This window comes from Ochotona princeps, chromosome X (assembly GCF_030435755.1).
Source record: "Ochotona princeps isolate mOchPri1 chromosome X, mOchPri1.hap1, whole genome shotgun sequence".
NCBI lineage: Eukaryota > Metazoa > Chordata > Mammalia > Lagomorpha > Ochotonidae > Ochotona > Ochotona princeps.
The window spans coordinates 8,174,906-8,196,971 of record NC_080865.1 but is presented as its reverse complement, the minus strand read 5'-3'; the positions used below and the strand labels follow the sequence as shown (position 1 = coordinate 8,196,971).

Here is a 22,066-nt window from a genome sequence, read left to right as displayed (position 1 = left end):
CCTGGTACAGTATCCTAGTGGCTAAAATCCTCACCTTGCATTTGCTGGGATCCCATATGGGTGCTGGTTCATGTCCTGGCAGCCCAGCTCCCTGCTTATGGCCTGGGAAAGCAGTCAAGGACGGCCCAAAGCCTTGGGTTCCTGTACCCACATGGGAGACCCGAAGAAGCTCCTGGCTCCTGGCTTCAGATTGCCTAAGCTCTGGCTGTTGTGACCACTTGGGGAGTGAATCAACAGATGCAAGATCTTACTCTGTCTCTCCACCTCTCTGCAGCTGACTTTCCAATCAAAATGAATAACACACTTTAAAAAAAGAATTTTAAGAGTCTGGAGGACTGCCTGATGCTATGTGATTAGTAAAAATTGTCTTTTAAAATGTTATTTAAAGATTTATTTAACATAATGACATATAGAGAGGGAAACAGAGAGAGAGAGAGAGAGAGAGAGAGAGAGAGAGAGAGAGAGAGAATGATAGAGATCTGTTATCTGCTGGATCACTCCTTAAATGACTGCAATGGCTAGGACTTGGCCAGGCCAAAGACAGATGCCTAGGATTCTTTTTGTGTCTCCCATGGGGTGCCAGGGTTCCCAAAAACTTGTCCTACCATCTGCTGCTTTTCCAAGTGCATTACTAGCAGGGTGTTAAGTCAGACGCAACTTTTCTGGTGATCAGATATGGAATACCAACATCACAAATGGCAGCTTATCCCAGTGTGCCACCAAGCCCGTCCCAAGAAGGGAAGCTTTGTCTATTGATTCCAGAATCCATACTTGTTCTAAAAAGTACCATGGCATGCCACAAGAGGAAACAGAAAACTGGATAGACAGGGGTCCATGTAAACGAAACCACTGTCTTGATCTGATTTGCAATGAATTCTGGCATCAAGCTTGACTTCTGGGAAGCGCAGAAGAAAACTGGCAACTTGGTGCTAGTCCTAAAGGGGCACTGATACTCACCAGAACTTACCTCTGCATACCATTGTGTTCTGTTCTTGCAACATTTTTCTTCAGACTGGCAGAAGATAAGAAAATCTCACTAACTGAAGTGGTTTAGGTAGTGTTTAGTCATGTGCAGTAAACATTGGTGTGTGTGTGTGGCCAGATTTGGTACTGTCCACTTCAACTTTGTATTGGCCTTAGCTATCTAATAGGCACACTCTTTACAAAGACTCAGAAAGTTGTATCCTTGTGATTACAAAATGAATTATCAAATTAGGTGTAAATTTTGAGGAGAAACAGGGAAGCTGCAAGTAGCTGATCTATAGACTGTGGTTATTTTGGACAATCCAGACTGTTTAGAAACTTGGACAAAGGAGTCTATCACTGTATCTTGGGTGGTTAGACTGTAACTCATGATGAGTTCTTGACACCTGCTTGCTACTCTATCATTAGTCCTAGGAATTGGATCCATTTCCCTCTTATGAAGTCAGTCTGACACAGAGTGGATGCGATATTTTTTTTAATTCATTTTTTTGCCCAGCTTGTTGGATACCCTGAGTTTGCACAGGGAGACTGCTCAAATGTGCTGGGAAATATTCACCAGCCTGATGTTAAGGGTGTTCCAGCTGGGTTGGAATGCTGCTGGGTGGGATAGGGGGGTAAGGTGAGAGGAGTCAAGACTTGTCATTAGCTCACAGGTTAGCAAGCAGCCAATCTAACAGTTGCTTTCTAGCCATGTTACCCACGGCTTTGTCCAGCTGACGTTCCTTGGCAAACTTCATGACCTCCTGGAGAAGATCTCCCACACTGTAGCCCTTCTCCGCGGCCTTAGCTGAGACTTCAGGAAGCTGTGAAGAGATTGAATCAGTTTGAGTCACCAAATAGTTTCTGGAGGAAAGATCTGCTAGACCAACTGAATGCTTTCCCCAACTCCCCCTCTCTTCCCTGCCACCACCTTCCTACTCACAATTCTAGGATTAAAGTGTGCAGTCATCACTGGAAGTGGACTGGAAGTACAATTCTGCCTCCTTCCCTCTGCTCTTTTCAACCAACCCTCTCTTCCCTAGTGCCTTGGTGAATTACTTACCTTCTCCAGTTGTCCATCATCATCGCCCATGAAGTAGAGCATTGGCACGTTATACTGGGAGGCGGCAATCCACTGCAGGACAGCCTGTAGCTGCTTCTGCAAGCTGCTGGTAGAGGACTGATTATTGACGATTACTTCTGGCCTCTGGGAGTCTTGGTATTTCTGTGACATGCCACCAATGTGACTACAACGAGAGCCAAAATTGGAATTGCTACCTGAGCCTGCTTGTTCTTCCAATTCAGCCAGAGCAGCCCCATTGTTGCTGTACTTGGCCATGATAAGGCACAACTTCATCACGGATTCTACCAGTTGATCTATAAAGTGGCGGTTCACCTGCTTCACGCCACTCATGAAGTCCGGGTCTTGATTGTCCATGCTCTGATCTTCTTCACCTCTGTCAGCTCTCTTGGACATGCAGCTTAATTTGCTTGCTTTGGTCTTGCTGTCACTTTCATATTCATCACCATTTATGGAGCTTTCACTAAGCAGCCTTTGAATCAGCGATAGGACAATGCTTGACATGTCCAATTTTGGGGAGTCCAGCTGCTGACTGTCTTTGGAAGATACTGATGGTCCAAAACCTCCACGAGATTCCAGATGTTTCATTGAAAGTGATTTGGAACTTTGACCGTTTCCAGACTTTTCGTAATGGGCACTTTGACTCAGATAAGTAGTACCAGGACCTTCCTCTTCATATGAATCTTTGCCTTTGGCTTGCTGGGTCAAATGATACTGGATCAACATAAGGGCAGAAACAATCAGATCCTTAGCCAGTGAATCTGTGGAAGGACTGAGTTGTTGAGTTTTCTCGTCCTTACTAGTGCATGCTTTGCTAGGCATCTTGCCCTGATTTCCTTGCTTTTGATTCCACATAGTTAGACTCTCTTTGAGGATGTGTTCACCAACCTTTTCAGCACTAGTCAGTGCTTTGTCCTGGTCTGCTTTCATCTTGCCTTTGTCTTTCCCCTTCACTTCGGCTTTCATGGCGGAAAATTCGAGACTCTGGTTCTTGGATTTTAGATCATGGGATCCAGCTTTCAATGTTGCGTAAGACAGACTCTGAGATTTAGTCTCCTTTTTCTCTCCAAGAAGGGCACTGACTAAGCGTTTCAGCATGGCTTCCATAATATCAGCAGCATTTTGTCTTCCATGGTTAAACAGATTCCTTTTGACAGCTGAGACGAAGTCCGAGTCCGTCATGAGGACGCCGGTGATGTTATGCAGATTCTTCATACAGGAATCAATCAGATCAGACACAATTTCCTTGGTGTGCTTTAATAGCACCCTCTTTAGGACCACACAGGCTGGAATTGGCTTTCCTGAACTATGCATCTTTAAGGTTTTCATAACAGAGACCATCATATCAGATGCCAATTGATTGGCATAAACCATGAGCCCCTTACTTAAGGAATCTGCAAAATCTTTGCTATCTCTTTGGCATAGTTGTTTATCTGAACTTCTGGTCCTGTTAGACAGCTCACTATACAGAAAAGTTTTGCGGCCACCGTCTCTGATGTCGTCACCATTACTACGCATTTCAGATGATGTCATTTCTACAGCATCGTGGGCCAGTTCAGAAGCAATCTTGCTCACAGCACTGCGAGGACTATTCTTTCCTTTTTCCCCAGTGGGAGAGTAGATGGATTGATGGAAACATTTGCTTCCGCCTTCCAACTTCTCCTTGATTTCTTTACGGGCCATTTGGATTACCAGAGAAGACAGTCGGTTGACGTAGTAGGAGAGGTCATCCATAGAGCACTCTGTTTCAGATGAGGCAACTGACCTTTGGGTGCTCGAAGACTTGACTATAGGACTTGAAGGACTTTGGTTGTTGTTGGTATTTTTGGATGCGGTCAATTCTAGATGTGTGGTTTGAGAACTGTTGCCTGTACAATCTATGTTTAGTTGATCAGCATAGACACTGTAGCCATTTGCAGTGGATGATCCAGGTTGTTCATTTCCTATATCTCCTACTTTGTGTTTACAACTTGAGGCTGAGGGGCTCAGTGCATGTTGGAAACCCAAGGCATATTTTTGGAGGTCATTAAGAAGCCAATTAATAACACTTATGGAGTCGGAGGGAGTTTGTTTGAACAGGCATACGGATCCCTCCGTCTGGAAAAAAATAATCATCTGTCAGGGTCATGATCTCTATGGTCACTGTGGTTCGATCAGAGCTGTGTGTCTTAGTGTATGAATGAGTGTTTATGTGTTATATGCATGACTATGAGGATGGGTGTTTGCTTATGTATGCTTTTGTAGATCTTTGCATGTGTGTGAGTCCTTGTGTAAGAATAGGTCAATGTACTCAGGTTTGTTACTATTTTGTGTGTCCAAATATGAGTTAGAGTGTCTCTGATTGCAAATGAGTGTCAACAAGTGTTCTTCCTATGTCTATAACTCATAATTTATGAATTTATATAAAGTAATCCATATATTAGTGATCTGTGTATTTTCTGCATGCTTAATTGGATAGCAACTTATATTTCATCAATGCTTGACAATGTGTCATTGTTGCACAGTCTGGCATTTGAGTATGTGTAAGTGTCTGAGTGTGTCATAGCATTTGTATCAATGTGTGCTTTAAAGCACACAACCCACTGTGTCAATGACTGTATCACTTGATGTTAAGTTTGTATTTGTGTATGTTAGCATGATTGCGTGACCATGTATGTTCTATACATACCTCTATTTAAGTGTGTATGTCAAAACATGAGCCTGTGTAGTCACTGTGGCTTGAGGGATGCCATGTGTTAGTGTTATGAGTATGTGTTTATTCCTTATGTGCATAAATGTAGAAATGGGCATTTACATGTCATACATGCAGGCATGTCACTACATCTGACACTGTGTGTCTATATCTACATATGTGGGACCACTTGTTTAAGAAATATTTAGATTTGTTACACCAATTTTGTGTGTCAGAATCTCAGAGTGTCTCTTAAAATAGATGAGGAAATGTGAACAAATCAATGTTAAGTTCATACTGTTATAATTTATCGATTTCTTTTAAAGGATAATTCCACATACCAGTGATTGTATAATGACTGTGCATGGTGAACTGGGTATGAATTTGTGCTATATCAATGCTTTACAATGTATATGTTAGTGCTGCACTAATCTGGCATGTAAGGATATGTATATCTCAGTGTGTCATTGTCTTTGTGTCAGTATGTGATTCTAGGCATACAAACAAGTGTATCAGTAACTGTCACTTGGTGTAAGTTTGTGTGTATGTCAGCATGATCATGTATGATGTGTATACTAAAACATGAGTCTGTGTGGTCACTGTGGTTTGATCAATACTATATGTATTAGTGTTCTTGTAGTTGTAATAATGTATGATTCAAAGTGTACAAACATGTGCCATTGACTATGTGTCAGTTGGTAAAAGTTTGAATGTGTTCACGTTAGCATGATCGTGTATGACATGCATACACATTCACATGTATGTATAAGTATGTATGCTACAACCTGTATGCCTATGATCACTGTGATTTGAATAAGGTTGTGTGTATTAGTGTATCAGTATATATGCATGAATGTGGAGATGCGTGTTTGCATTTATAACATATGGTCATGGTTTGCTTCTGACACTGTGTCCCTTTGTAGCTGTGTTATGTGTGAGTCCTTGTGTAAGAGTAGGTCAATGTATAGGTTTCTTACATTAATTTTGTGTGTCCAAATATAAATGAGTGTGCCTGAGTGTAAATGATCAGGTGTCAATAAGTAATCAATGAATGTATATGCCCTAACTCATTTATGAATTTATGTTAAAGAGTAAATCCTCATATTAGTCATTGTGTAATGACTGTGCATGTTTAATTAGCTAGAATGTGTGCTTTATTAATGCTTGGCAATGCATTTAAGCACGTCTGAGTTGGATGTGTCATTGCATTCATATCAACATGTGTGTGATTCAAGGTGTCAAGTGTGTTAATGACCATGTGTCAATTGGTAAAGTTTGCATATATGTATGTTAGCAGTATTGTGTATGACCATGTAAGTTTTTTCATAGTGATGTGTACTATAAGTGTATATGCCAACATCTATGTTTTCAAGGTGACTGTGATTTGATCAAGGCTGTGTGTGTTAGTGTTATGTGTGTTTATGCATGTGTGTGAATGTGAGGATGGGTGTTTGCATGTTATACCTGTAGACATGTTTCTGCATCTGACAGTGTGTGCCTTGTAAATCTTTGCACATGTGTAAGTCTTTATACAAGAATAGGTCAATGTACTCAGGTTTGTTACAACTCTTGTGTGTGTCCAAGCATAAAAGTGTCTCTGAATGTAAATGAGCAAGTGTCAACAAGTAATCATATGTTTATGCTATAAATAATTTATGAATTTGTACTAGATAATCAATTCAAAGATTAGTGATTGTGTAATGGCTCTGAGTGTTTAATGGAGTATAAATTTATGCTGTATCAATGCATGTCAGTGTGTGTGTTATGGTACTCTATTTGAACATATATGTGTCTGGGTGTGTCACTGAATATTTATCAATGTGTGACTTAAGGCATGCTAACAGGTATGTTAGTGAATATGTTTCACTTGGTGTAAGTAAGTTTGTATGTTTGTATGTCAGCATGATTGTGTATGATTATGTACATATATATATATATTTAAGTGTATAAGTCAAAATCTAAATTTGTATGGCCACTGTGATTTGATGAAGGCCATGTATCATAGTTTACGAGTGTATGTTTATGTATTCTATGCATGAATGTGGATATGGGTTTTGACATGTGGTTCATGAGGTCATGTTTCTACATCTGACATTGTGTGCCTTTGTGTATCTTTGTGTGTGAGTCCTTGTCAAGAATAGTTTTGCGTGTTTAGGTTTGTTGCATCAATTTTTTGTGCCCAAATGTGAGTTAAAGAGTCTCTGAATGTAAATGAGCAAGTGTCAACAAGTAATCAGCTATAAATTATGTGTATAAATTCAATTAGTGATTGTGTAATGACTGCATGTTTAATTTGGTATGGATTTATATTCTATCAGTGCATGTCAAATGTGTATCAGTGTTGCTCAGTCTGGCATTTGAGCATGTGCGAGAGTATCTGAATGGGCGTGTCATTATATTTGTATCAGTGTGTGAATCAAGGCCTATACATCTATGTATCAGTGACTACATTGTTACTTGAAGTCTGTATGTGTGTATGTTAGCATAATTGTGTGATGATGTCATGCCTTTGCATAGGTATGTATATTTAAGTGTATATGCTGAAAGTTGAGTCTGTGTAGTCACTGTGGTTTGATGAATGTTGTTAGTGTATGTATGTATGTGTGTATTTATGTATTATGTGCTTGAATGTGGAGATGGGTGTTTATACGTGATGCCTGTGGACCTGTCACCACATCTGACTCTGTGCATGTGTATCTTTTTTTTTTTTTACATATATACCTCCTTGTTTAAGACTAGGTCAAAGTGTTTAAACTTGTTACATCAATGTCATGTATTTATCAGTATCTCATGTAGCCAGGCATGTTTTTGTCATTGCTTATAGAAATTATTTTTAAATGTAGTAAGTGTGCACTAATTGTGTCATTTTGTATAAATTTATGGTGTGTGCACATGCTTGTGACAGTCCATTCTGGAGTATGTGTCATACGTACGGTTTTTCTTTTCCTTCTTCCGTTGCTTCAACCCCTCTCTTTTCATTGAGGTCATGAAATGGTCAGCTTTTTGCAAATAGGTTTAAGTTGCAGTCAAGGAGATCTGGGCTTTGTATGGTAAATATGGGTTGCTTTTTTAAAAAAATAAACACCGAAACTAAAATGGAGTCAGCTACCCCTGACTAAACCCCAAACTCTTTGGGGGAATGCTGTGAACCTGTTTTTTCCCTGCTTGGCTAACTGTTCTCACTCTGAAATGGGGCCTGAAATGATACTTTTGTAATAAACTAGGGGCCCAGAGACATAAAAAGAAATATTTGGCTCCTTTGCACTAATGCCAAATGTCTTGTGCCTACAACAGGAACCCCAGGCTTGTAAGAATGTGCGAGTGAATTGTTGTATGCTCCAATTCCCTCTCCAAACCGGAAACCTGATACATTTTGGGATACTTAACACAAAAACAAAAGGATTCTGTAAGCAACAGTGGCATGAAAACCCAATTGTTTCTAATTTTAAATGACCCAAACATCTGGGTAATCTCTTAGAGTATCCAGAGTTAAGACTAGGCACCCAAATTGGTAGTTACTACGAATCTTCTGTTCCATATCCCTCTTTTATTCCTTGTTGGATGTTGGCAACGAGGAGCGCACAAGTCCACTCTAAATCAGCAAAGAACATTGCTTAGAATGTTGCTTGTGAGGCTACATCTTTGACAAAGAAGAGAAATGTTCCTTTGGAGTGGGTACATGAGACTAGAAAAGAGTATTCTGAATTTCTTTGATTAATGAATGTCACCATTAGGCATCTGTGTATTGCACTTCCTGTGGCCTCAACTTAGCCTTGTTGTAGTGTTGAAATTGATGGGAATGCTTGACAATAGGGTTCTTGCTGTGTCTGGACCAGAGTCATTGGACTCTGTGTTGGACTTAGGAATCAGAAGTGGTGGAACCTCACGTGTTAACTATACCTTGGACTGTTCTTGTTTCTCAGTGTCCTTGATCACGATGATTTCTTTCTCTTCTAGGCGGTCCAGGTTTAACTCGCTTTCTGAGGTGGAACCAGTAGCATCCTATGGAATCCAAGGGCCTATTCTTAGGAATAGTTGCTTTTGGAGACTTCTCCATGCTGCTCCTTCCACCCACCCAACCCATCACTTCAAATCATGAATGCCATGGTTCTTGTTACTCTTTGGCTTCCTGCAGGAGAAGTAGTAGGCTTGTAATGCTAATTTGTCTCTGAAGACTGAGACAAAAGTTTCCTCCAGAAATTGCTATTTCTCCTGCAGAAGTGCTCACAAAGTCATCAAGAGCCATGCAGAACCGTATTGACTTCATCATCACCTGTTTGGAGAGCTTGGCTTTTTTTTGTTTTACTTTTCTGACATGCTATCTGCTATGCTTTGATTCTTTCAGTCTTTTTAGAAACTTCTAAATGAGTTCTAAAATGAGACTCGGAATTTAGAGTGATGGTAAAATCATAACCAGGGATCCCAGGGTCATGGGAATGATGGTTTCCACCTGAATTGTCTCTGCTTTCCTGTCCTATGCCACATCTTTTCCCTTTATTCATACTTGACTGAATATCTATCTCAGTAGTTTCACATCCACTGCAGCTCTGAGCTGCAAATACGCACCTTGCCCTCTTTGTCTTCAACGTTCAGGGTGGACACATCCACGAAGCATATCTGCATCAAATTAGGAGCATGAGTTTAGAAAGACTAAAGAGAAGCCTCTCTCTGAGATGGTAATACACTTACCTTATGACATCCTTGTGAAGACTAACTTGGATAGTACATGTGAAAGGAGCTTTATGAATGGTATGAAACATAGAAAGTCCTCAATGAATGTTAATTTTTTGAATATTGTTAGACAGACTATATACTATATTCCTCAACAAGAACAGCAATCTGCCATAGGCACAACTTGTGTTAACTGAGAAAACTGAGAAGTAGCTTGTCCAACTGCACAAGTTCAAAGGTAGAGCTTGTATCAGAACTTGATTTCCTTTGCTTCAGGTTAAGGGCATTTTCTACTACATCAGTTTTCTGAAAATGTTGCATATAAAGGGTTTCAGGTGATACATGACTAAACATTAGTGTTTGATATATGTGTTTTATTAGAACATCAAACCTGTAAAATTATGGACAATACTTCCTAGGATGACAAATTTTTAAAATGTAAGTTAATTTTAAAAACATTGTTTTAAGTACATAATTGCATGAGAACACTGAGTTGGTAAGAAGTAGGAAATACTAGGAAAATCCATTGAAGTAACAGTATGAAGGCGTAACAGTATGAAGTGGTTGAAGTATTTCTTCCTCCGAGGGATCCTGCGATAACTTGCTGGTGGAGATGCAATGTTATTATCACTTAACATGTCTTATGCAATAGGCGCTAGCTACCAAGCAGCCACTTCTCTGCCCCACCCATGGCTCTGCCAGATGCCCCGCCCACTCCTTACATCACTTCCACCTTGTCCTGCCCAGGGCTCTGCCAGGTGCCCCGCCCACCTCTTACATCACTTCCACCTTGCCCCACCCATGGCTCTGCTAGGTGCCCCGCCCACCTCTTACATCACTTCCACCTTGTCCTGCCCAGGGCTCTGCCAGGTGCCCCGCCCACCTCTTACATCACTTCCCACCCTGCCCCACCCTGATGGAATGGCCCCTTTGTGACGTAGGTGTGCCCACCCACCTGCAAGTTGCTTGAAGTCAAGTATAGCTTGCCATTCATTAGCTTATGTGGGCTCTAGAATATCTATACCCATGTGTCAATACCTTTCTACTGCATTGATAGTTGTTGCTTTACATCTTACCACTTTCCGATGCTGATCTTGTTGTCCCTTTGGGCTGTAAAGATCTACCTTGCACACGCCCCTGCGGCTGTGTAACCAGTCAATATCATCAGACATCTAAAAAGAGTCAGAAAACAAGTTACAAATGGGTATATATGGGTTTGAGAAATGAGACTAACTTGTATATGACTCTCCGGAAGGATCCTGAAACCCACCTTTTCACTCTTTCCCTCTTCTACCCCCTCCTCTACCCCATCCCCCTCCTCCCCATCCCACTCTTCCCACTCCCTCCTCTAGCCCCCCCTCCTTCCTCTGGCCCCTCCCTACCTTAGCCCCTCCCCTCCCTCCCCAGCCCCTCCCCTCCCACTCCTCTCCCCTGACCCCTCCATTCTGACTCCCCCTCCCTCCCCAGCCCCTCCCCTCCCACGACCCCTCCCTTCTGACTCCCCCTCCCTCCCCAGCCCCTTCCCTCCCCCTCCCTCCCCTTCTTCTCCCCTCCCACTCCCCTCCCCTCGCCCCTCCCTTCTGTCTCCCCCTCCTTCCCCAAGCTCCTCCCCTCCCACTCCCCTCCCCAGCCCCTCCCTCCCCAGCCCCTCCCTTCTGACTCCCCTTCCCTCTCCTAGCCCCTCCCTTCCAACGCCTCCTCCCTCTCCTAGCCCCTCCCCTCCGACTCCACCTCCCTCCTCTAGCCCCTCCTCTCCCACTCCCCTCCCCAGCCCCTCCCTTTTGACTCCCCCTCCCTCCTCTAGCCCCTCCTCTCCTCATCCCTCCCTGTTTTGGCCCCTTCCCTCCCCTTACCCCTCTCTTCTCCCTCCTCACCCTCCCCTTCCTCCTCTTTCCCTCCTCCCTCTCTTCCTCCCCTTTCCTACATTTTGGTAAGTTACCCTCTATTGACTCTTCTTTCACATAATATTACCTTCCTACCCATCTCCTTACCTTCCTAGCCCCCAAATGGGCTTTCCACTCAAGAACGTGTACAAAACCTTGAAAAAAAGTTATAGAAAAAGGATTCCTATGCTCTCAAAGGGGAGATTCTTTGTTTCAAAGAAATACAGAACACAAACCTAGGAAAGAGAGGAGGAGGCATAGAGGTCCCTCATGTGATCTGGGTATAGCCTCAGTTCAAATCCTAAAAAAACTGTAAAAAAATTTTTATATCTATTATATATATATGAACTCATTACCTTGTAGTGAAGTTGGTTTCAACGTTGGGCCACCCAGAAAGGAGCTATGCCCCGTTAGATGGAACAGGGCAGTGCCAAGTTTTTGGGCACCTGCAGCTGGCTGCCACCCTGGTCAGCTGTTGGAGCAGACTGACTGGCCAAGCCTTTGGCTCTTGGCTCTGCCACTGGGGTATGACAGCATAATTTGCTGAGTCATAATGCCCAGTGCTACATCAGACTGGCCAAGGGCGTGGCTCTCTGGCAAGCTCAGTAAGCTTTTCCCTTCAAAGTCTATCACTTGTCTGCCTTAGGACATGTTTTTTTTTTGGGGGGGGTTGGAGGTTATCTTTAGTAGGGGACATATATTTCATGTTTTCTCCAGTTCACAACCTCCAATGTCTCCATTCCCTTCCATTTCTTGTTAGATTTCCAGAACAACCTAGGGATAATCTTTACCTGTTTGACAGAGGCCTGTAGTACTCCCAAACAGAAGTCCCCCCAGTCTCTGAGAGTCTAAGTGCTCGTTTTCATTATTTAAGCCTATTTATTTTTAAATCTCCCAATAAAGAATCAGAGTTATGTGACAAGAGATCTTTATGTTTGTGTAGAAACTGAGAAATGTTGATAAAGACTTCTCTGGGCCCTGTGCTCCCAAACTATGAAACAAACTGGAGGCTGCCTTCACAGCTTCTGTAGCCTCACCTCACCACTAAGACAGCCCTTAAAGCCCGTCAAAAGGAAGGGGAAGGATACTTTACCTTCTTAGAATCGGGATAGGTGATCGTGAAGGGCATTTGAATGATGTTTGTTGCCAAGTTGGATGCTGAGGTGACCCTGGTAGTCGGCTTCAAGGTGGTACTTCTTGACTCAACCCTCCATACCCTTTAAAGGCCAATTGCTCATTGGGGCAGGAATTTATAGCTTAGGGCTCAGCTGTTTCTATGGAGAACAGTGACAGAACAAAGTCAGGGTCTTTGTTCTTAGGTTTTTGAGCTCTCATTGGTTTAGCTAGTTCTGATCATCAAGAAGCATGACTAGTTCAGAGAAAGGTTGAGCCAACTGGTAGACTCAGCCTTTCACAGACTCCTAAACCATGAAAAGGTTCAAGTACCATTCAGTCCCTTTGACTCCACAGTGTTAAATTGATGGTTACAGTGTTTTTAGACGATTGCCCATTACACTTCCAGTTGCTTCTGTTTAGACTAAGTTTGAAACATTCATTTACAACCCAATGAGTATCACTGTGTCCAAGTCTCCTCTCTTCCCCACACTGCCCTGTCTTTTTCCTATGTGTCTCCATTTTAACCTCATATGTGTGAGTAAATACATCTGAATTAATAGTTAATCAAGCTGACCATCTAAGTAATAGTTTTATATACTTTATATACAGATTTATTTATTGGGGCTGGCATTGTGGGGCAGTAACAAGCTGGCACCCCATATGAGTGCAGGTTCAAGTCCCGGCCATGCCACTTCATATTCATCTCCCCGGGCCACACATCCCAATGAGCCTGGAAAAGTACCACAAGAATTCCAGAGTATTTGGGTCCCCTGACATCCTGAATGGAGTTCCTCACTCCTGGCTTCAGTCCCTCTGACTCTCACTCCTCTCCTGAGAGGCAGAGCTATCCAGGACAGGGAAGAACATGAGAGGAAAACAGAGGGAGAAAAGGAGGGATAGGAAGAAGAGGGGAATAAGGGAGAGAGGGAGTGAGGGAGTAAGGGAAGAGTGGGAAGGAGGGGGAGAAGGAAGGAGGGAAGGATGGCAGTGAGGAAATGAGCTGGAGAGGGAGTAAGGGAGGGAAGGAGTGAAGGAAGAGATGGAAGGAGAGAAGGAAGGAGGGATAGAAGAAGTGAGGCACGGAGGGAGTGAGGGCGCTGAGGTAATGAGGCAAAGGGAAGGAGGGAATGAGGGGAGAGAAGGAAGGAGTGAGGGAAGGATGGAATGAAGGGAAGGAGGGAATGAGGGGAGTGAAGGAAGAAGGTAGAAAGGAGGGAGTAAGAGAAAGAGGGAGTTGGGAGAAAGAGAAGGCGGGAGAGAGGGAAGAAGGGAGAGAGGGGGAGAAGGAATGTGGGGAAAGAGGGAATGAGGGAAGGAGATAGTGAGGGGAGGGGAAGGAAAGAGGGAGAGAGGCAAGGAAGGAGTGAGGGCAGTAAGGAATGAGGAAGAAAGGGAATGAGGGAGTGAGGAAAGAAGGAGGAGAAGGAAGGAATGAAACAGGAGGGAGAGAGGAAGGAGGAGGGGGAGAGGGAGGGAGTGTGAGAGTGAGAAGAGTGATGTGAGAGTGGGAAGAAGGAGAGGGGAATGAAGAGGAGATGAAGGAGGAAGTGAGGGAAGCAGGGAGTTTTGGAGAGAGAGAAGAAGGGAGTTAGGGGACAAAGGGAAGGAGGGGAGTGAGAGGAGAGAGAGGGGGAGAGAGGGAGTAGGAGAGAGAGGGATGGAGAGAGGGGAGCAAGAGAAGAAGAGGCAAGGAAGAAATGAGAGAAGGAGGGAGTGAGGAAATGAGGAGAGAGAGAAGGAAGGAGGAGGAGCGAGAGGGAGTGAGCTAGTTAGGGGAGGAGGGAGTGAGGGAAAAGAGGAGGGAGCAAAGATGTAAAGGGAGAGATGGAAGGTGTGAAGGAGGGAGTGAGGGGAGAGGAGCAAGGAGGAGTTGACTGAAGGAGGGAGTGAGGGAAGGTGTGAATGGAGAGATAGAGGCAATGAGGGAGTGAGGGAAGGAGGGGTTGATTTGGACTGGGAAGGAGGGATTGATGGGAGAGAGGGAAGGCAGTGGGGAGGGAAAGTTTGAAGGAGGAAGTTGGGAGAGATTAAAGGAGGCTGAGAAGGAAGCAGGGAGTGAGGGAAGGAGGGAGTGAGGGGAGAGGGAAGGAGGGAGTGAGGAGGAGAGGGAAGAAGGGAGTGAGGAGGAGAGGGAAGAAGGGAGTGAGGAGGAGAGGGAAGGAGGGTGTGAGGGGAGAGGAGGAAGGAGGGAGTGTGGGGGAGAGGGAAGGAGGGAGTGAGGAGGAGAGGGAAGGAGGAGTGTGGGGGAGAGGGAAGGAGGGATTGAGGAGGAGAGGGAAGTGGGAGTGAGGGGGAGTGGAGGAAGGAGGGATTGAGGGGAGAGGAGGAAGGAGGGAGTGAGGAGGAGAGGAAAGGAAGGAGTGAGGGGAGAGGGAAGGAGGGAGTGAGGGGAGAGGAGGAAGGAGGGGGTGAGAGGGCTGAAGGAAGGAGGGAGTGAGGGGAGAGGGAAAGGGGGAGTGAGGGGAGAGGGAAGGAGGGTGTGAGGGGGAGAGGAGGAAGGAGGGAGTGAGGAGGAGAGGGAAGGAGGGTGTGAGGGGAGAGGAGGAAGGAGGGAGTGTGGGGGAGAGGGAAGGAGGGAGTGAGGAGGAGAGGGAAGGAGGGTGGGAGGGGGAGAGGGAAGGAGGGAGTGTGGGGGAGAGGGAAGGAGGGATTGAGGAGGAGAGGGAAGTGGGAGTGAGGGGGGAGTGGAGGAAGGAGGGAGTGAGGGGGAGTGGAGGAAGGAGGGAGTGAGGGGAGAGGGAAGGGAGGGATGAGAGGAGAGAGGGAAGGAGGGGGAGAGGGAAGATGTGAAGGAGAGAGTGGTGGGAGAGAGGGAAGGAGGGATTGAGGGAAGGAGGGACGAGGGAATGTGGAGTCATGGGAGAGATGGAAAAGAGGCAGTGAGGCAAGCAGTGAGTGAGGGGGGAGAGAATAAGTGGAGAATGAAGCAGGGAAGGACGGGAGGAGGAGAGAGGGATTTAAGGAGGGAGGAGTGAAGTGAGAGAAGGAAGGTGGGCCTGAGGGAAGAAGGGAGTGAGGGCAGTGAGAGAGTAAAGGAGAGAGAGTGAGGGGGAGAGGATTGTGCGAAGGAGGGAGTGAGGGAGAGACAGAAGGAGGTGTGAGGGAGTGAGGGGAGAGGGAAGGAAGGCTCAGAATAATGGTGGAAATGAGGGAGTGGTGGTAGAGTGGGAAGGAGGGGAGGGTGAAGGAGGCAGTCAGGGGAGACAGGGAAAAAGTGAGTGAGGGGATATAGGGAAGGAGGGATTGTGGGAAAGAGGTGGTAAGGCAACAAGGGAGTGAGGGAAGCATGGACTGAGGAAATCATGGAGTGAGGGGAGGAATGGAGACAAGGAAGGAGGGGGTGAGAGAAGGAGACGAAGAGGGTGTGAGTGGACAGAGGAAGAAGGGAGTGATGAGAGAGGGATGGTCAGAGGGAAGACTTCTCTGATGAGAGAGAGGAAATAAGGGGAGAAGGAAGAAGGGGTTGATAGGCCTAGCCAGGTTAAACCCAACATTTCACCTGACAGGAATACACCTCACATTCATAGGAGCTGGGGCTGGGAGGAGGCCAGGGGCACCGGGCTGAAGTACCTGCCAGCACATGCAAGGGCCAGGACTGAGGCATACCATGCCAAGCATGCCTGCTGCTCCACTGATACGCATGAAATCCAGGGCCAAAAGCAGATCTGGTGGGGGAACTTGAGGAACTCCCCCTACTAGGCCACCGCTCCTGCTAGGGAGCTCAAGAGCTGGGAGCTAAGCCCATCACACATCTCCCTGTTTACACAGGCAACAGCTACATTCCCATAGAGGCAAGACCATAATTCCCCTACAGATTCTCTTCCCAGATCTGGCTCTCATGTTCTGGTGTGTGCAGTGGCCCAGACTGATGTTGACTTACACCTAGCCGTTGCACTTGACAGTTGGTGCCACAGCCTAGCCGGTCCTGTCCCACACCTATTCTGGCTCCTATGCAGGCCAGCAAGTATGGCAGCCTAGGCTAACATTGGCCACCCCTAGACCAGCCTGCCCCTAAGCCCGGCTCTCATGCTCACGAGTGGAAGCAGCAGCCCAGCAATGCAGTCCCTGAAGTTCCCCTACCAGGCCTGCTCCCAGCCCTGGTTCTGTGTCAACAGGTGCTGCAGCCTGCGTCATCCAGGCCTGACCCCAGTCCAGCTCTTGGCTACAAGTGCAACACCCTATCCCACACTGGCTCATGCCCATTCCTCATATGAACTGGTGGGTATTGCAGTCCAAGCTGGCCTGGCCTGCACCCTGTCCTGACTCACTCGCGGCAGTATTTACTGTGGAATGATCTTGCCCAGCCTGCCTCCATACCCAGTTCACACTTATATGAATAGGTGCTGTAGCCCAGCCTGGTTTAGTCTGTTCCAGTTCTGGCTCTTGCACTCAGCAGTGGGAGCTGCTATGCAGACTGGCATGTCTAGCCCCATGTCCTGGCACTTACTGCCAGGTACTGTGGCCCAGCCCAACTAGTCTGCACCCATTGCAGCTCTTACTGATGGGTTCTACAGCCTAACCCACAGACATTCTGGCTCTTGTGGGCACCAGAAGGTGTTGGAGCCTAGCCTATTCTAGCCTTCCCCTAGACCCAGCCCAGAAGCTTGCTTATGAATGCTGCAGCCCTGCCCAGCCTGGTCTGCCTGCAGCCCCAACTCTCACACTGACTAGTGGGAATAGCAGCCCAGCAGGGCTACACCCAGAGTTCTCCTACCAGGCCCGTTCCCAGCCCTGGTCTTGTAGGTACTTGCAGGTGCTCCCGTGTGGCAAGACCCTCTCACAGTTCCAGATGTTGCTGGTGGGTGTGGTAGCCTAGCCTAGTCTACCTTTGCTCTTTGGAGTGCCAGTGGCTGCTGAGACTTGGTCCATCCAAGCCTATCCCTAGACCTAACCCACACAAATTCTGAGGAGTACTACAGACTTGCTTGGCTTGGCACATCCCCAGCCCTGGCTCTTGTGTTCCCCAGTGGGAACTGTGGCCTAGTAGGGGAGTTTTCCTTTGAGGCTTGCTCCCAGGCCCAAATCTGACACATGCAGGTGGGTGCAGTGTCCTTGCTGGGTACGGTCTGCTTTCAGACCCGGTCCTTGCATGTGCTTGTAGATGTTGCAGCCTGGCCCTGCTGGCCTCTTCCAGCTCCAGCTTCTCTCAGGTGGGTTCCTCTCAGGTGAATTCTTTGGTCCAGCCTGGCTTGGCCTGTTACTACTTCCAGCTCTCCGTGTAAACTGACGGGTGCTTCAGTCCCACAGAGAGCAAGCCCAAAATTCCCCTACAGAATCTGCCCCAGATCCAGTTCTCTTCTGTATTGGTGAGTGCTGTGCCCCAGCCCGAGGTGGCTCATTCCCTGCTCTGACGCTCCTAGATGCGTACTTGGCTTAACACGGCCATTCTTGCTCCCTAGCCCTAGCTTTCTCGTGTGTGTGTGGACGGTAGGCAATGCTATTCATTCCAGTCCAGGTCTCCTGTATGGGCAGGAATCTTGGCCTTACCAGGACATGCCCTCTGGTATCTACCCTCTAATCCACTCTGTCTCAGCTTCTTTGCTACCTGTGAGTGCAGCGGATGGTCTGTGAAAAACTCCAGAAGTCTCTGCCCTGGGGCTGGGTGTTTTGTCCAGTATTTCCTTACTTCTCTAGTTATCTTTTAAAAAGAAGGAAAGGAAAAACATAAGAATAAGAAGAATAAGTAACTATGCTGGCACACTGGTATAGTTAGCCCAAATTTGGCATTAACTAGGCTCAGAATGCCCGCCAGCCATTGGCTGCTTTTCTCTGGCAGTGTGATATTTGCCTAGGTACAAGGCAACCTAGGCAGTTGCCTATAGCTGGGGCTAGTGATTTCTTTTGACAGCCTTATTCTCATAAAGACATTGTAAGCAGGATGACTCATTATTCTAGTGACATGGACTTGGCTGTTAGAAACCATGTTAATGTTTGTTCGCATCTGTTAGTGTGTAGGGCCTGGCAGGTGAAATCTTTTATGTTGAAGGTGGCAGTCCTTACAAGGCCAAGGTGAAGCCTAGTGGAGTATAGAGCACAAAGCGACCTGACTAAAATTTGGTCAAGGAGAGTCTTTGTCATTTATGATCAGCCAAATTCTACAAGGCAGGATCTGTTTTCCCATATACCACCCTTCTGTCAAGGGAGAACTGTGATGATTAAAGACAAAGTTGAGGCTCCTGTGTCTGGCTTATCTCTGTGGATTAAGCAGCAAAGAAATAGCATTTATGTTTTCTCCAAACACAAGAACACTTCCGTAAGACACTTAAAAAAGAACGAGAGACGGAGAAAGCAAGCAAGCTATATGTCTCCCATCTCAGAAAGGAGCAGCCATGATCTGGGCCTGGACAATGTCTTACCAAATCCTCAAATGACAAAGAGGGAACTATCATGGATGATTAGGGTGCTGTCTATGGTACCCCAATCCTGTCATCTTGGAGGCCAAGTAAGAGCAGATTTTGGATGTGAAATAGATGATGAAAATGTAAGGAAAGGATCAGCAGATGGGTTTCAGTCCTAGGCCATACTTATCTACTGCCTCTTCCTTCTCATTGAAGGAAGAACTAGGAGCAGGGGAATCAGGCAGAAGGGACGTTCTTTGAAGGGTCAAAAGAAGTGTGAATAGTCTGCTCTTGGATTTGGCTTTAAGTGCCAAAGGCAGAGAGATTAAACACAGAAGAAGCCTCAGCATGCTTTTCCCTAGCCACCACCACCATCATCACCCAGTTTCCTAAGCTTCTTTATTCTCCCCAGTTTGCATTTAGTTTCAGTTTGCATTTACTTTAGGGAAAAAGTTATTAAGATAACAAAAAAGAAATGGTCCCCGTGTCTGTAATACAACAATGATGAATAATAGCAAAAAGAAATGAAATAAATTATCGGTGTTCACAACCACAGCCTGCTTGTACGCCCTGCTGGGTATCTTGCCAATTCAGATTTAGCCTACTTGATTTAGATTCTGTGGTGATATTGTGATCAACTGAAAAATGTGTAGCAAAGCCACTGATTATCAGGCCTCATTCGCTGTCAGTGAATATATTTGGGAATGCCACTTCCTTTTCGTCCTGAATTAGGCTCCAGCAGTGTGAAAACGTGTGATGGCATTTAGAGCAGCTTCCTGCAAGCACACTGCAGTGAGATGTGAAACAGCTCTTCTGAACATGTCAGCAACAGGGTTGACCTAATGGCTTCTGTCAAGTATTTATGTCAGTGTAGGTCTGTCCTTTCCTGTGAATGATCGAAGGATAGAAAGGAGAAAAGAATGAGCTTCCAAAAGTGAATAAACATTCTCTTTTTCTGGAAGTTTTCGGGGCAGCTTTTAAAGCTCAATGGACTCATAGGCGTGTTGGGGAGGGGCTACATCAGGCAACTAAGGTCTATTTATTGCCTTCTTGGAGAAAGTGACTCCCAGCCATTGTTGAGACACAGGCTTGGCTTGGCCATGACTGTTTCTGGTCAGGCTCCTCTCTTAACAATTGTGAAAGTTCCCTGCTTTGATTTTCCAGAACATTTGCTCATTGTCAGTATAATTCATTTGACATTTACTAGAGCTGCCCTGATTGGGTTAATTAGCTTTGCTATATTGCTCCCTTTCAAGTTGGGGGGTGGGGGTGGAGGGCCAGCTCTGTGTTTCTCATTCACAGTGTTGATCACGATACTGAGCACGGGGTGAAACTCACCAGAGAACAAATGATGGTTTTGGACTAGTAGGCAAAAAAATCAAAATGGTAATTTTATGATTATTTATCTCAATTATATTTTATCATATTTATATTTTATTATATGTGCACAGTTATTTATATATTTATTACTTTATTATATTTTTGGTATATTACTTTTTATTATATTGTATTTTTTAAATCCCTAATAATGGCAAAAACCAACCAAACAAAAACAGAAATCTAGCAAACAAAAACTTGGTTGGTTATCTGAAAGGGTAATGATTTCCACACTTTAGCTTGCATCAAAGTCACCTGGAGGAGCTTATTGAAGAAAATTGTTAGACTCCAGCCCCAGTTTCAAAATTTTCTGAGCTGTCTGGGCCCGGCGGCGTGGTCTAGCGGCTAAAGTCCTCGCCTTGAAAGCCCCGGGATCCCATATGGGCGCCGGTTCTAATCCCGGCAGCTCCACTTCCCATCCAGCTCCCTGCTTGTGGCCTGGGAAAAGCAGTTGAGGACGGCCCAATGCTTTGGGACACTGCACCCGCGTGGGAGACCTGGAAGAGGTTCCAGGTTCCCGGCTTCGGATCGGCGCGCACCGGCCCGTTGCGGCTCACTTGGGGAGTGAATCATCGGACGGAAGATCTTCCTCTCTGTCTCTCCTCCTCTGTGTATATCTGGCTGTAATAAAATGAATAAATCTTTAAAAAAAATTTTTTTTCTGAGCTGTCTAGAGTTTGGGAATTTGCCTGGTACTGTGTTTTATATGGTTGGTACTATTTAATTCTCACACAGTCTTATGAAATGGGTCCCATATAAACAGTTTTTATTTGCATTGACACATTTCATTGCTTATTTTGGCGGCTATAGCCTAATGTTTGAATGCAACTATGCATTGGATAATGATCAGATCAAAGTAATTCTTATCCACCTTTTTTTTTTGTTTGTTTTGTTGTGAGAACACGCAAACTCCTGTTGTTTAGTTACTTTGAAATACATATTGAGGAAAATCGAGATAGAAACATTACCCAATAGCCACAAAGTACTGTGGTGTTGTAAAGTGACTAAATTGTTGTTAATTTAAGTCGCTCCTTAGTTGCTTTACAACACAACAGTAAGATGTGGCTATTGGGTAGTACTTCCATCTCAATCTTAAATTTATTTGCTACTAGAGCCCCAAGGGCTGATGGTCTTGCTCGGGACAGACCATTTTCATGTCTTCGCGGGGGGGGGTGAGTGTGGGCCTCAGAGGGGTGCATGTCTCTGAGATTAGGAACCCTTTTTTCACTCTAAGGTCTGGAGATGGAAAAGTTTTCTCAGAAGTTTAAAGGGAACCTACTCTGATCTTCTGGCCCCACCTGGTGGTTTCAAGCCCGGCTGAAAGAAGCATTGCCTCATTGTCTCCCCCTGCTGGCGAGAATGGTAGGATCCGCCTGACCGCCCCCAGCCGGTTCCCTCAGGGCGGTTATTTACCGGACTGCACCGGTTATTTTCAACAGTCTCTCGACGGCGGCGTTCCTGCTCAGACGGGTTCGTCGCGCGCTTCAGCCTAGGCCTTTCCCGCGTTTTTACTTTGTGACTGTACCCAAAGGGCAGAGACTTATTTTTGAGGCATAGCTTCTGTGAGAATCAATGAGGTTTTAAGGCTAGCCATTTGAAGAACTTTGTCGCTTGGAAATTTACAACTCCGCGGCGGGTCTAGAGATGGGGGGTCAGCGTGAGGGAGAAACTAGCTGAGGGTTCTAAGCCTAGGGAATCAGAAGTGTTTTCTTGTCAAGCCAACAGGCTTGATGGGAATAGCTGACGGAATAGTCTACAAAGTAACTGGCGATAATTGGTGACAGTCTATCCTGCAATCAGGATGGAATTTATTTTTTCCTGTTCCTACTTCACGAGGGGAGTTGGCCACTGCCACCTCTTCCGTTTTGTGGCGAGGGCTCTTAAAATAGGAGGATAATTTTTGTAGTCTCGTGCCGTTGCGACAATGTCAATGCGATGTTTGCGGGAGGCGGATATGGATTAGATG

General features: G+C 45.5%; 1 protein-coding gene across 2 annotated transcripts; it reads right to left on the bottom strand.

Moving 5' to 3' along the window:
- Positions 1-1,442: 1,442 nt before the first annotated feature.
- AKAP4 (A-kinase anchoring protein 4) lies at positions 1,443-12,519 on the bottom strand. 2 transcript variants are annotated; one of them, XM_058659028.1, is made up of 6 exons: positions 12,363-12,519; positions 10,463-10,558; positions 9,282-9,332; positions 8,616-8,717; positions 2,027-4,141; positions 1,443-1,787 (listed from the first exon to the last, which is right to left on the bottom strand). In XM_058659028.1, exons 1-6 carry the CDS (start codon positions 12,396-12,398, stop codon positions 1,632-1,634), a joined length of 2,556 nt encoding a protein of 851 aa, XP_058515011.1. In that variant the 5' UTR covers positions 12,399-12,519; the 3' UTR covers positions 1,443-1,631. The 2 variants fall into 2 exon arrangements, with proteins under 2 accessions (XP_058515011.1, XP_058515013.1); XM_058659030.1 differs by lacking the exon at positions 12,363-12,519 and adding an exon at positions 11,626-11,784.
- Positions 12,520-22,066: the final 9,547 nt, after the last annotated feature.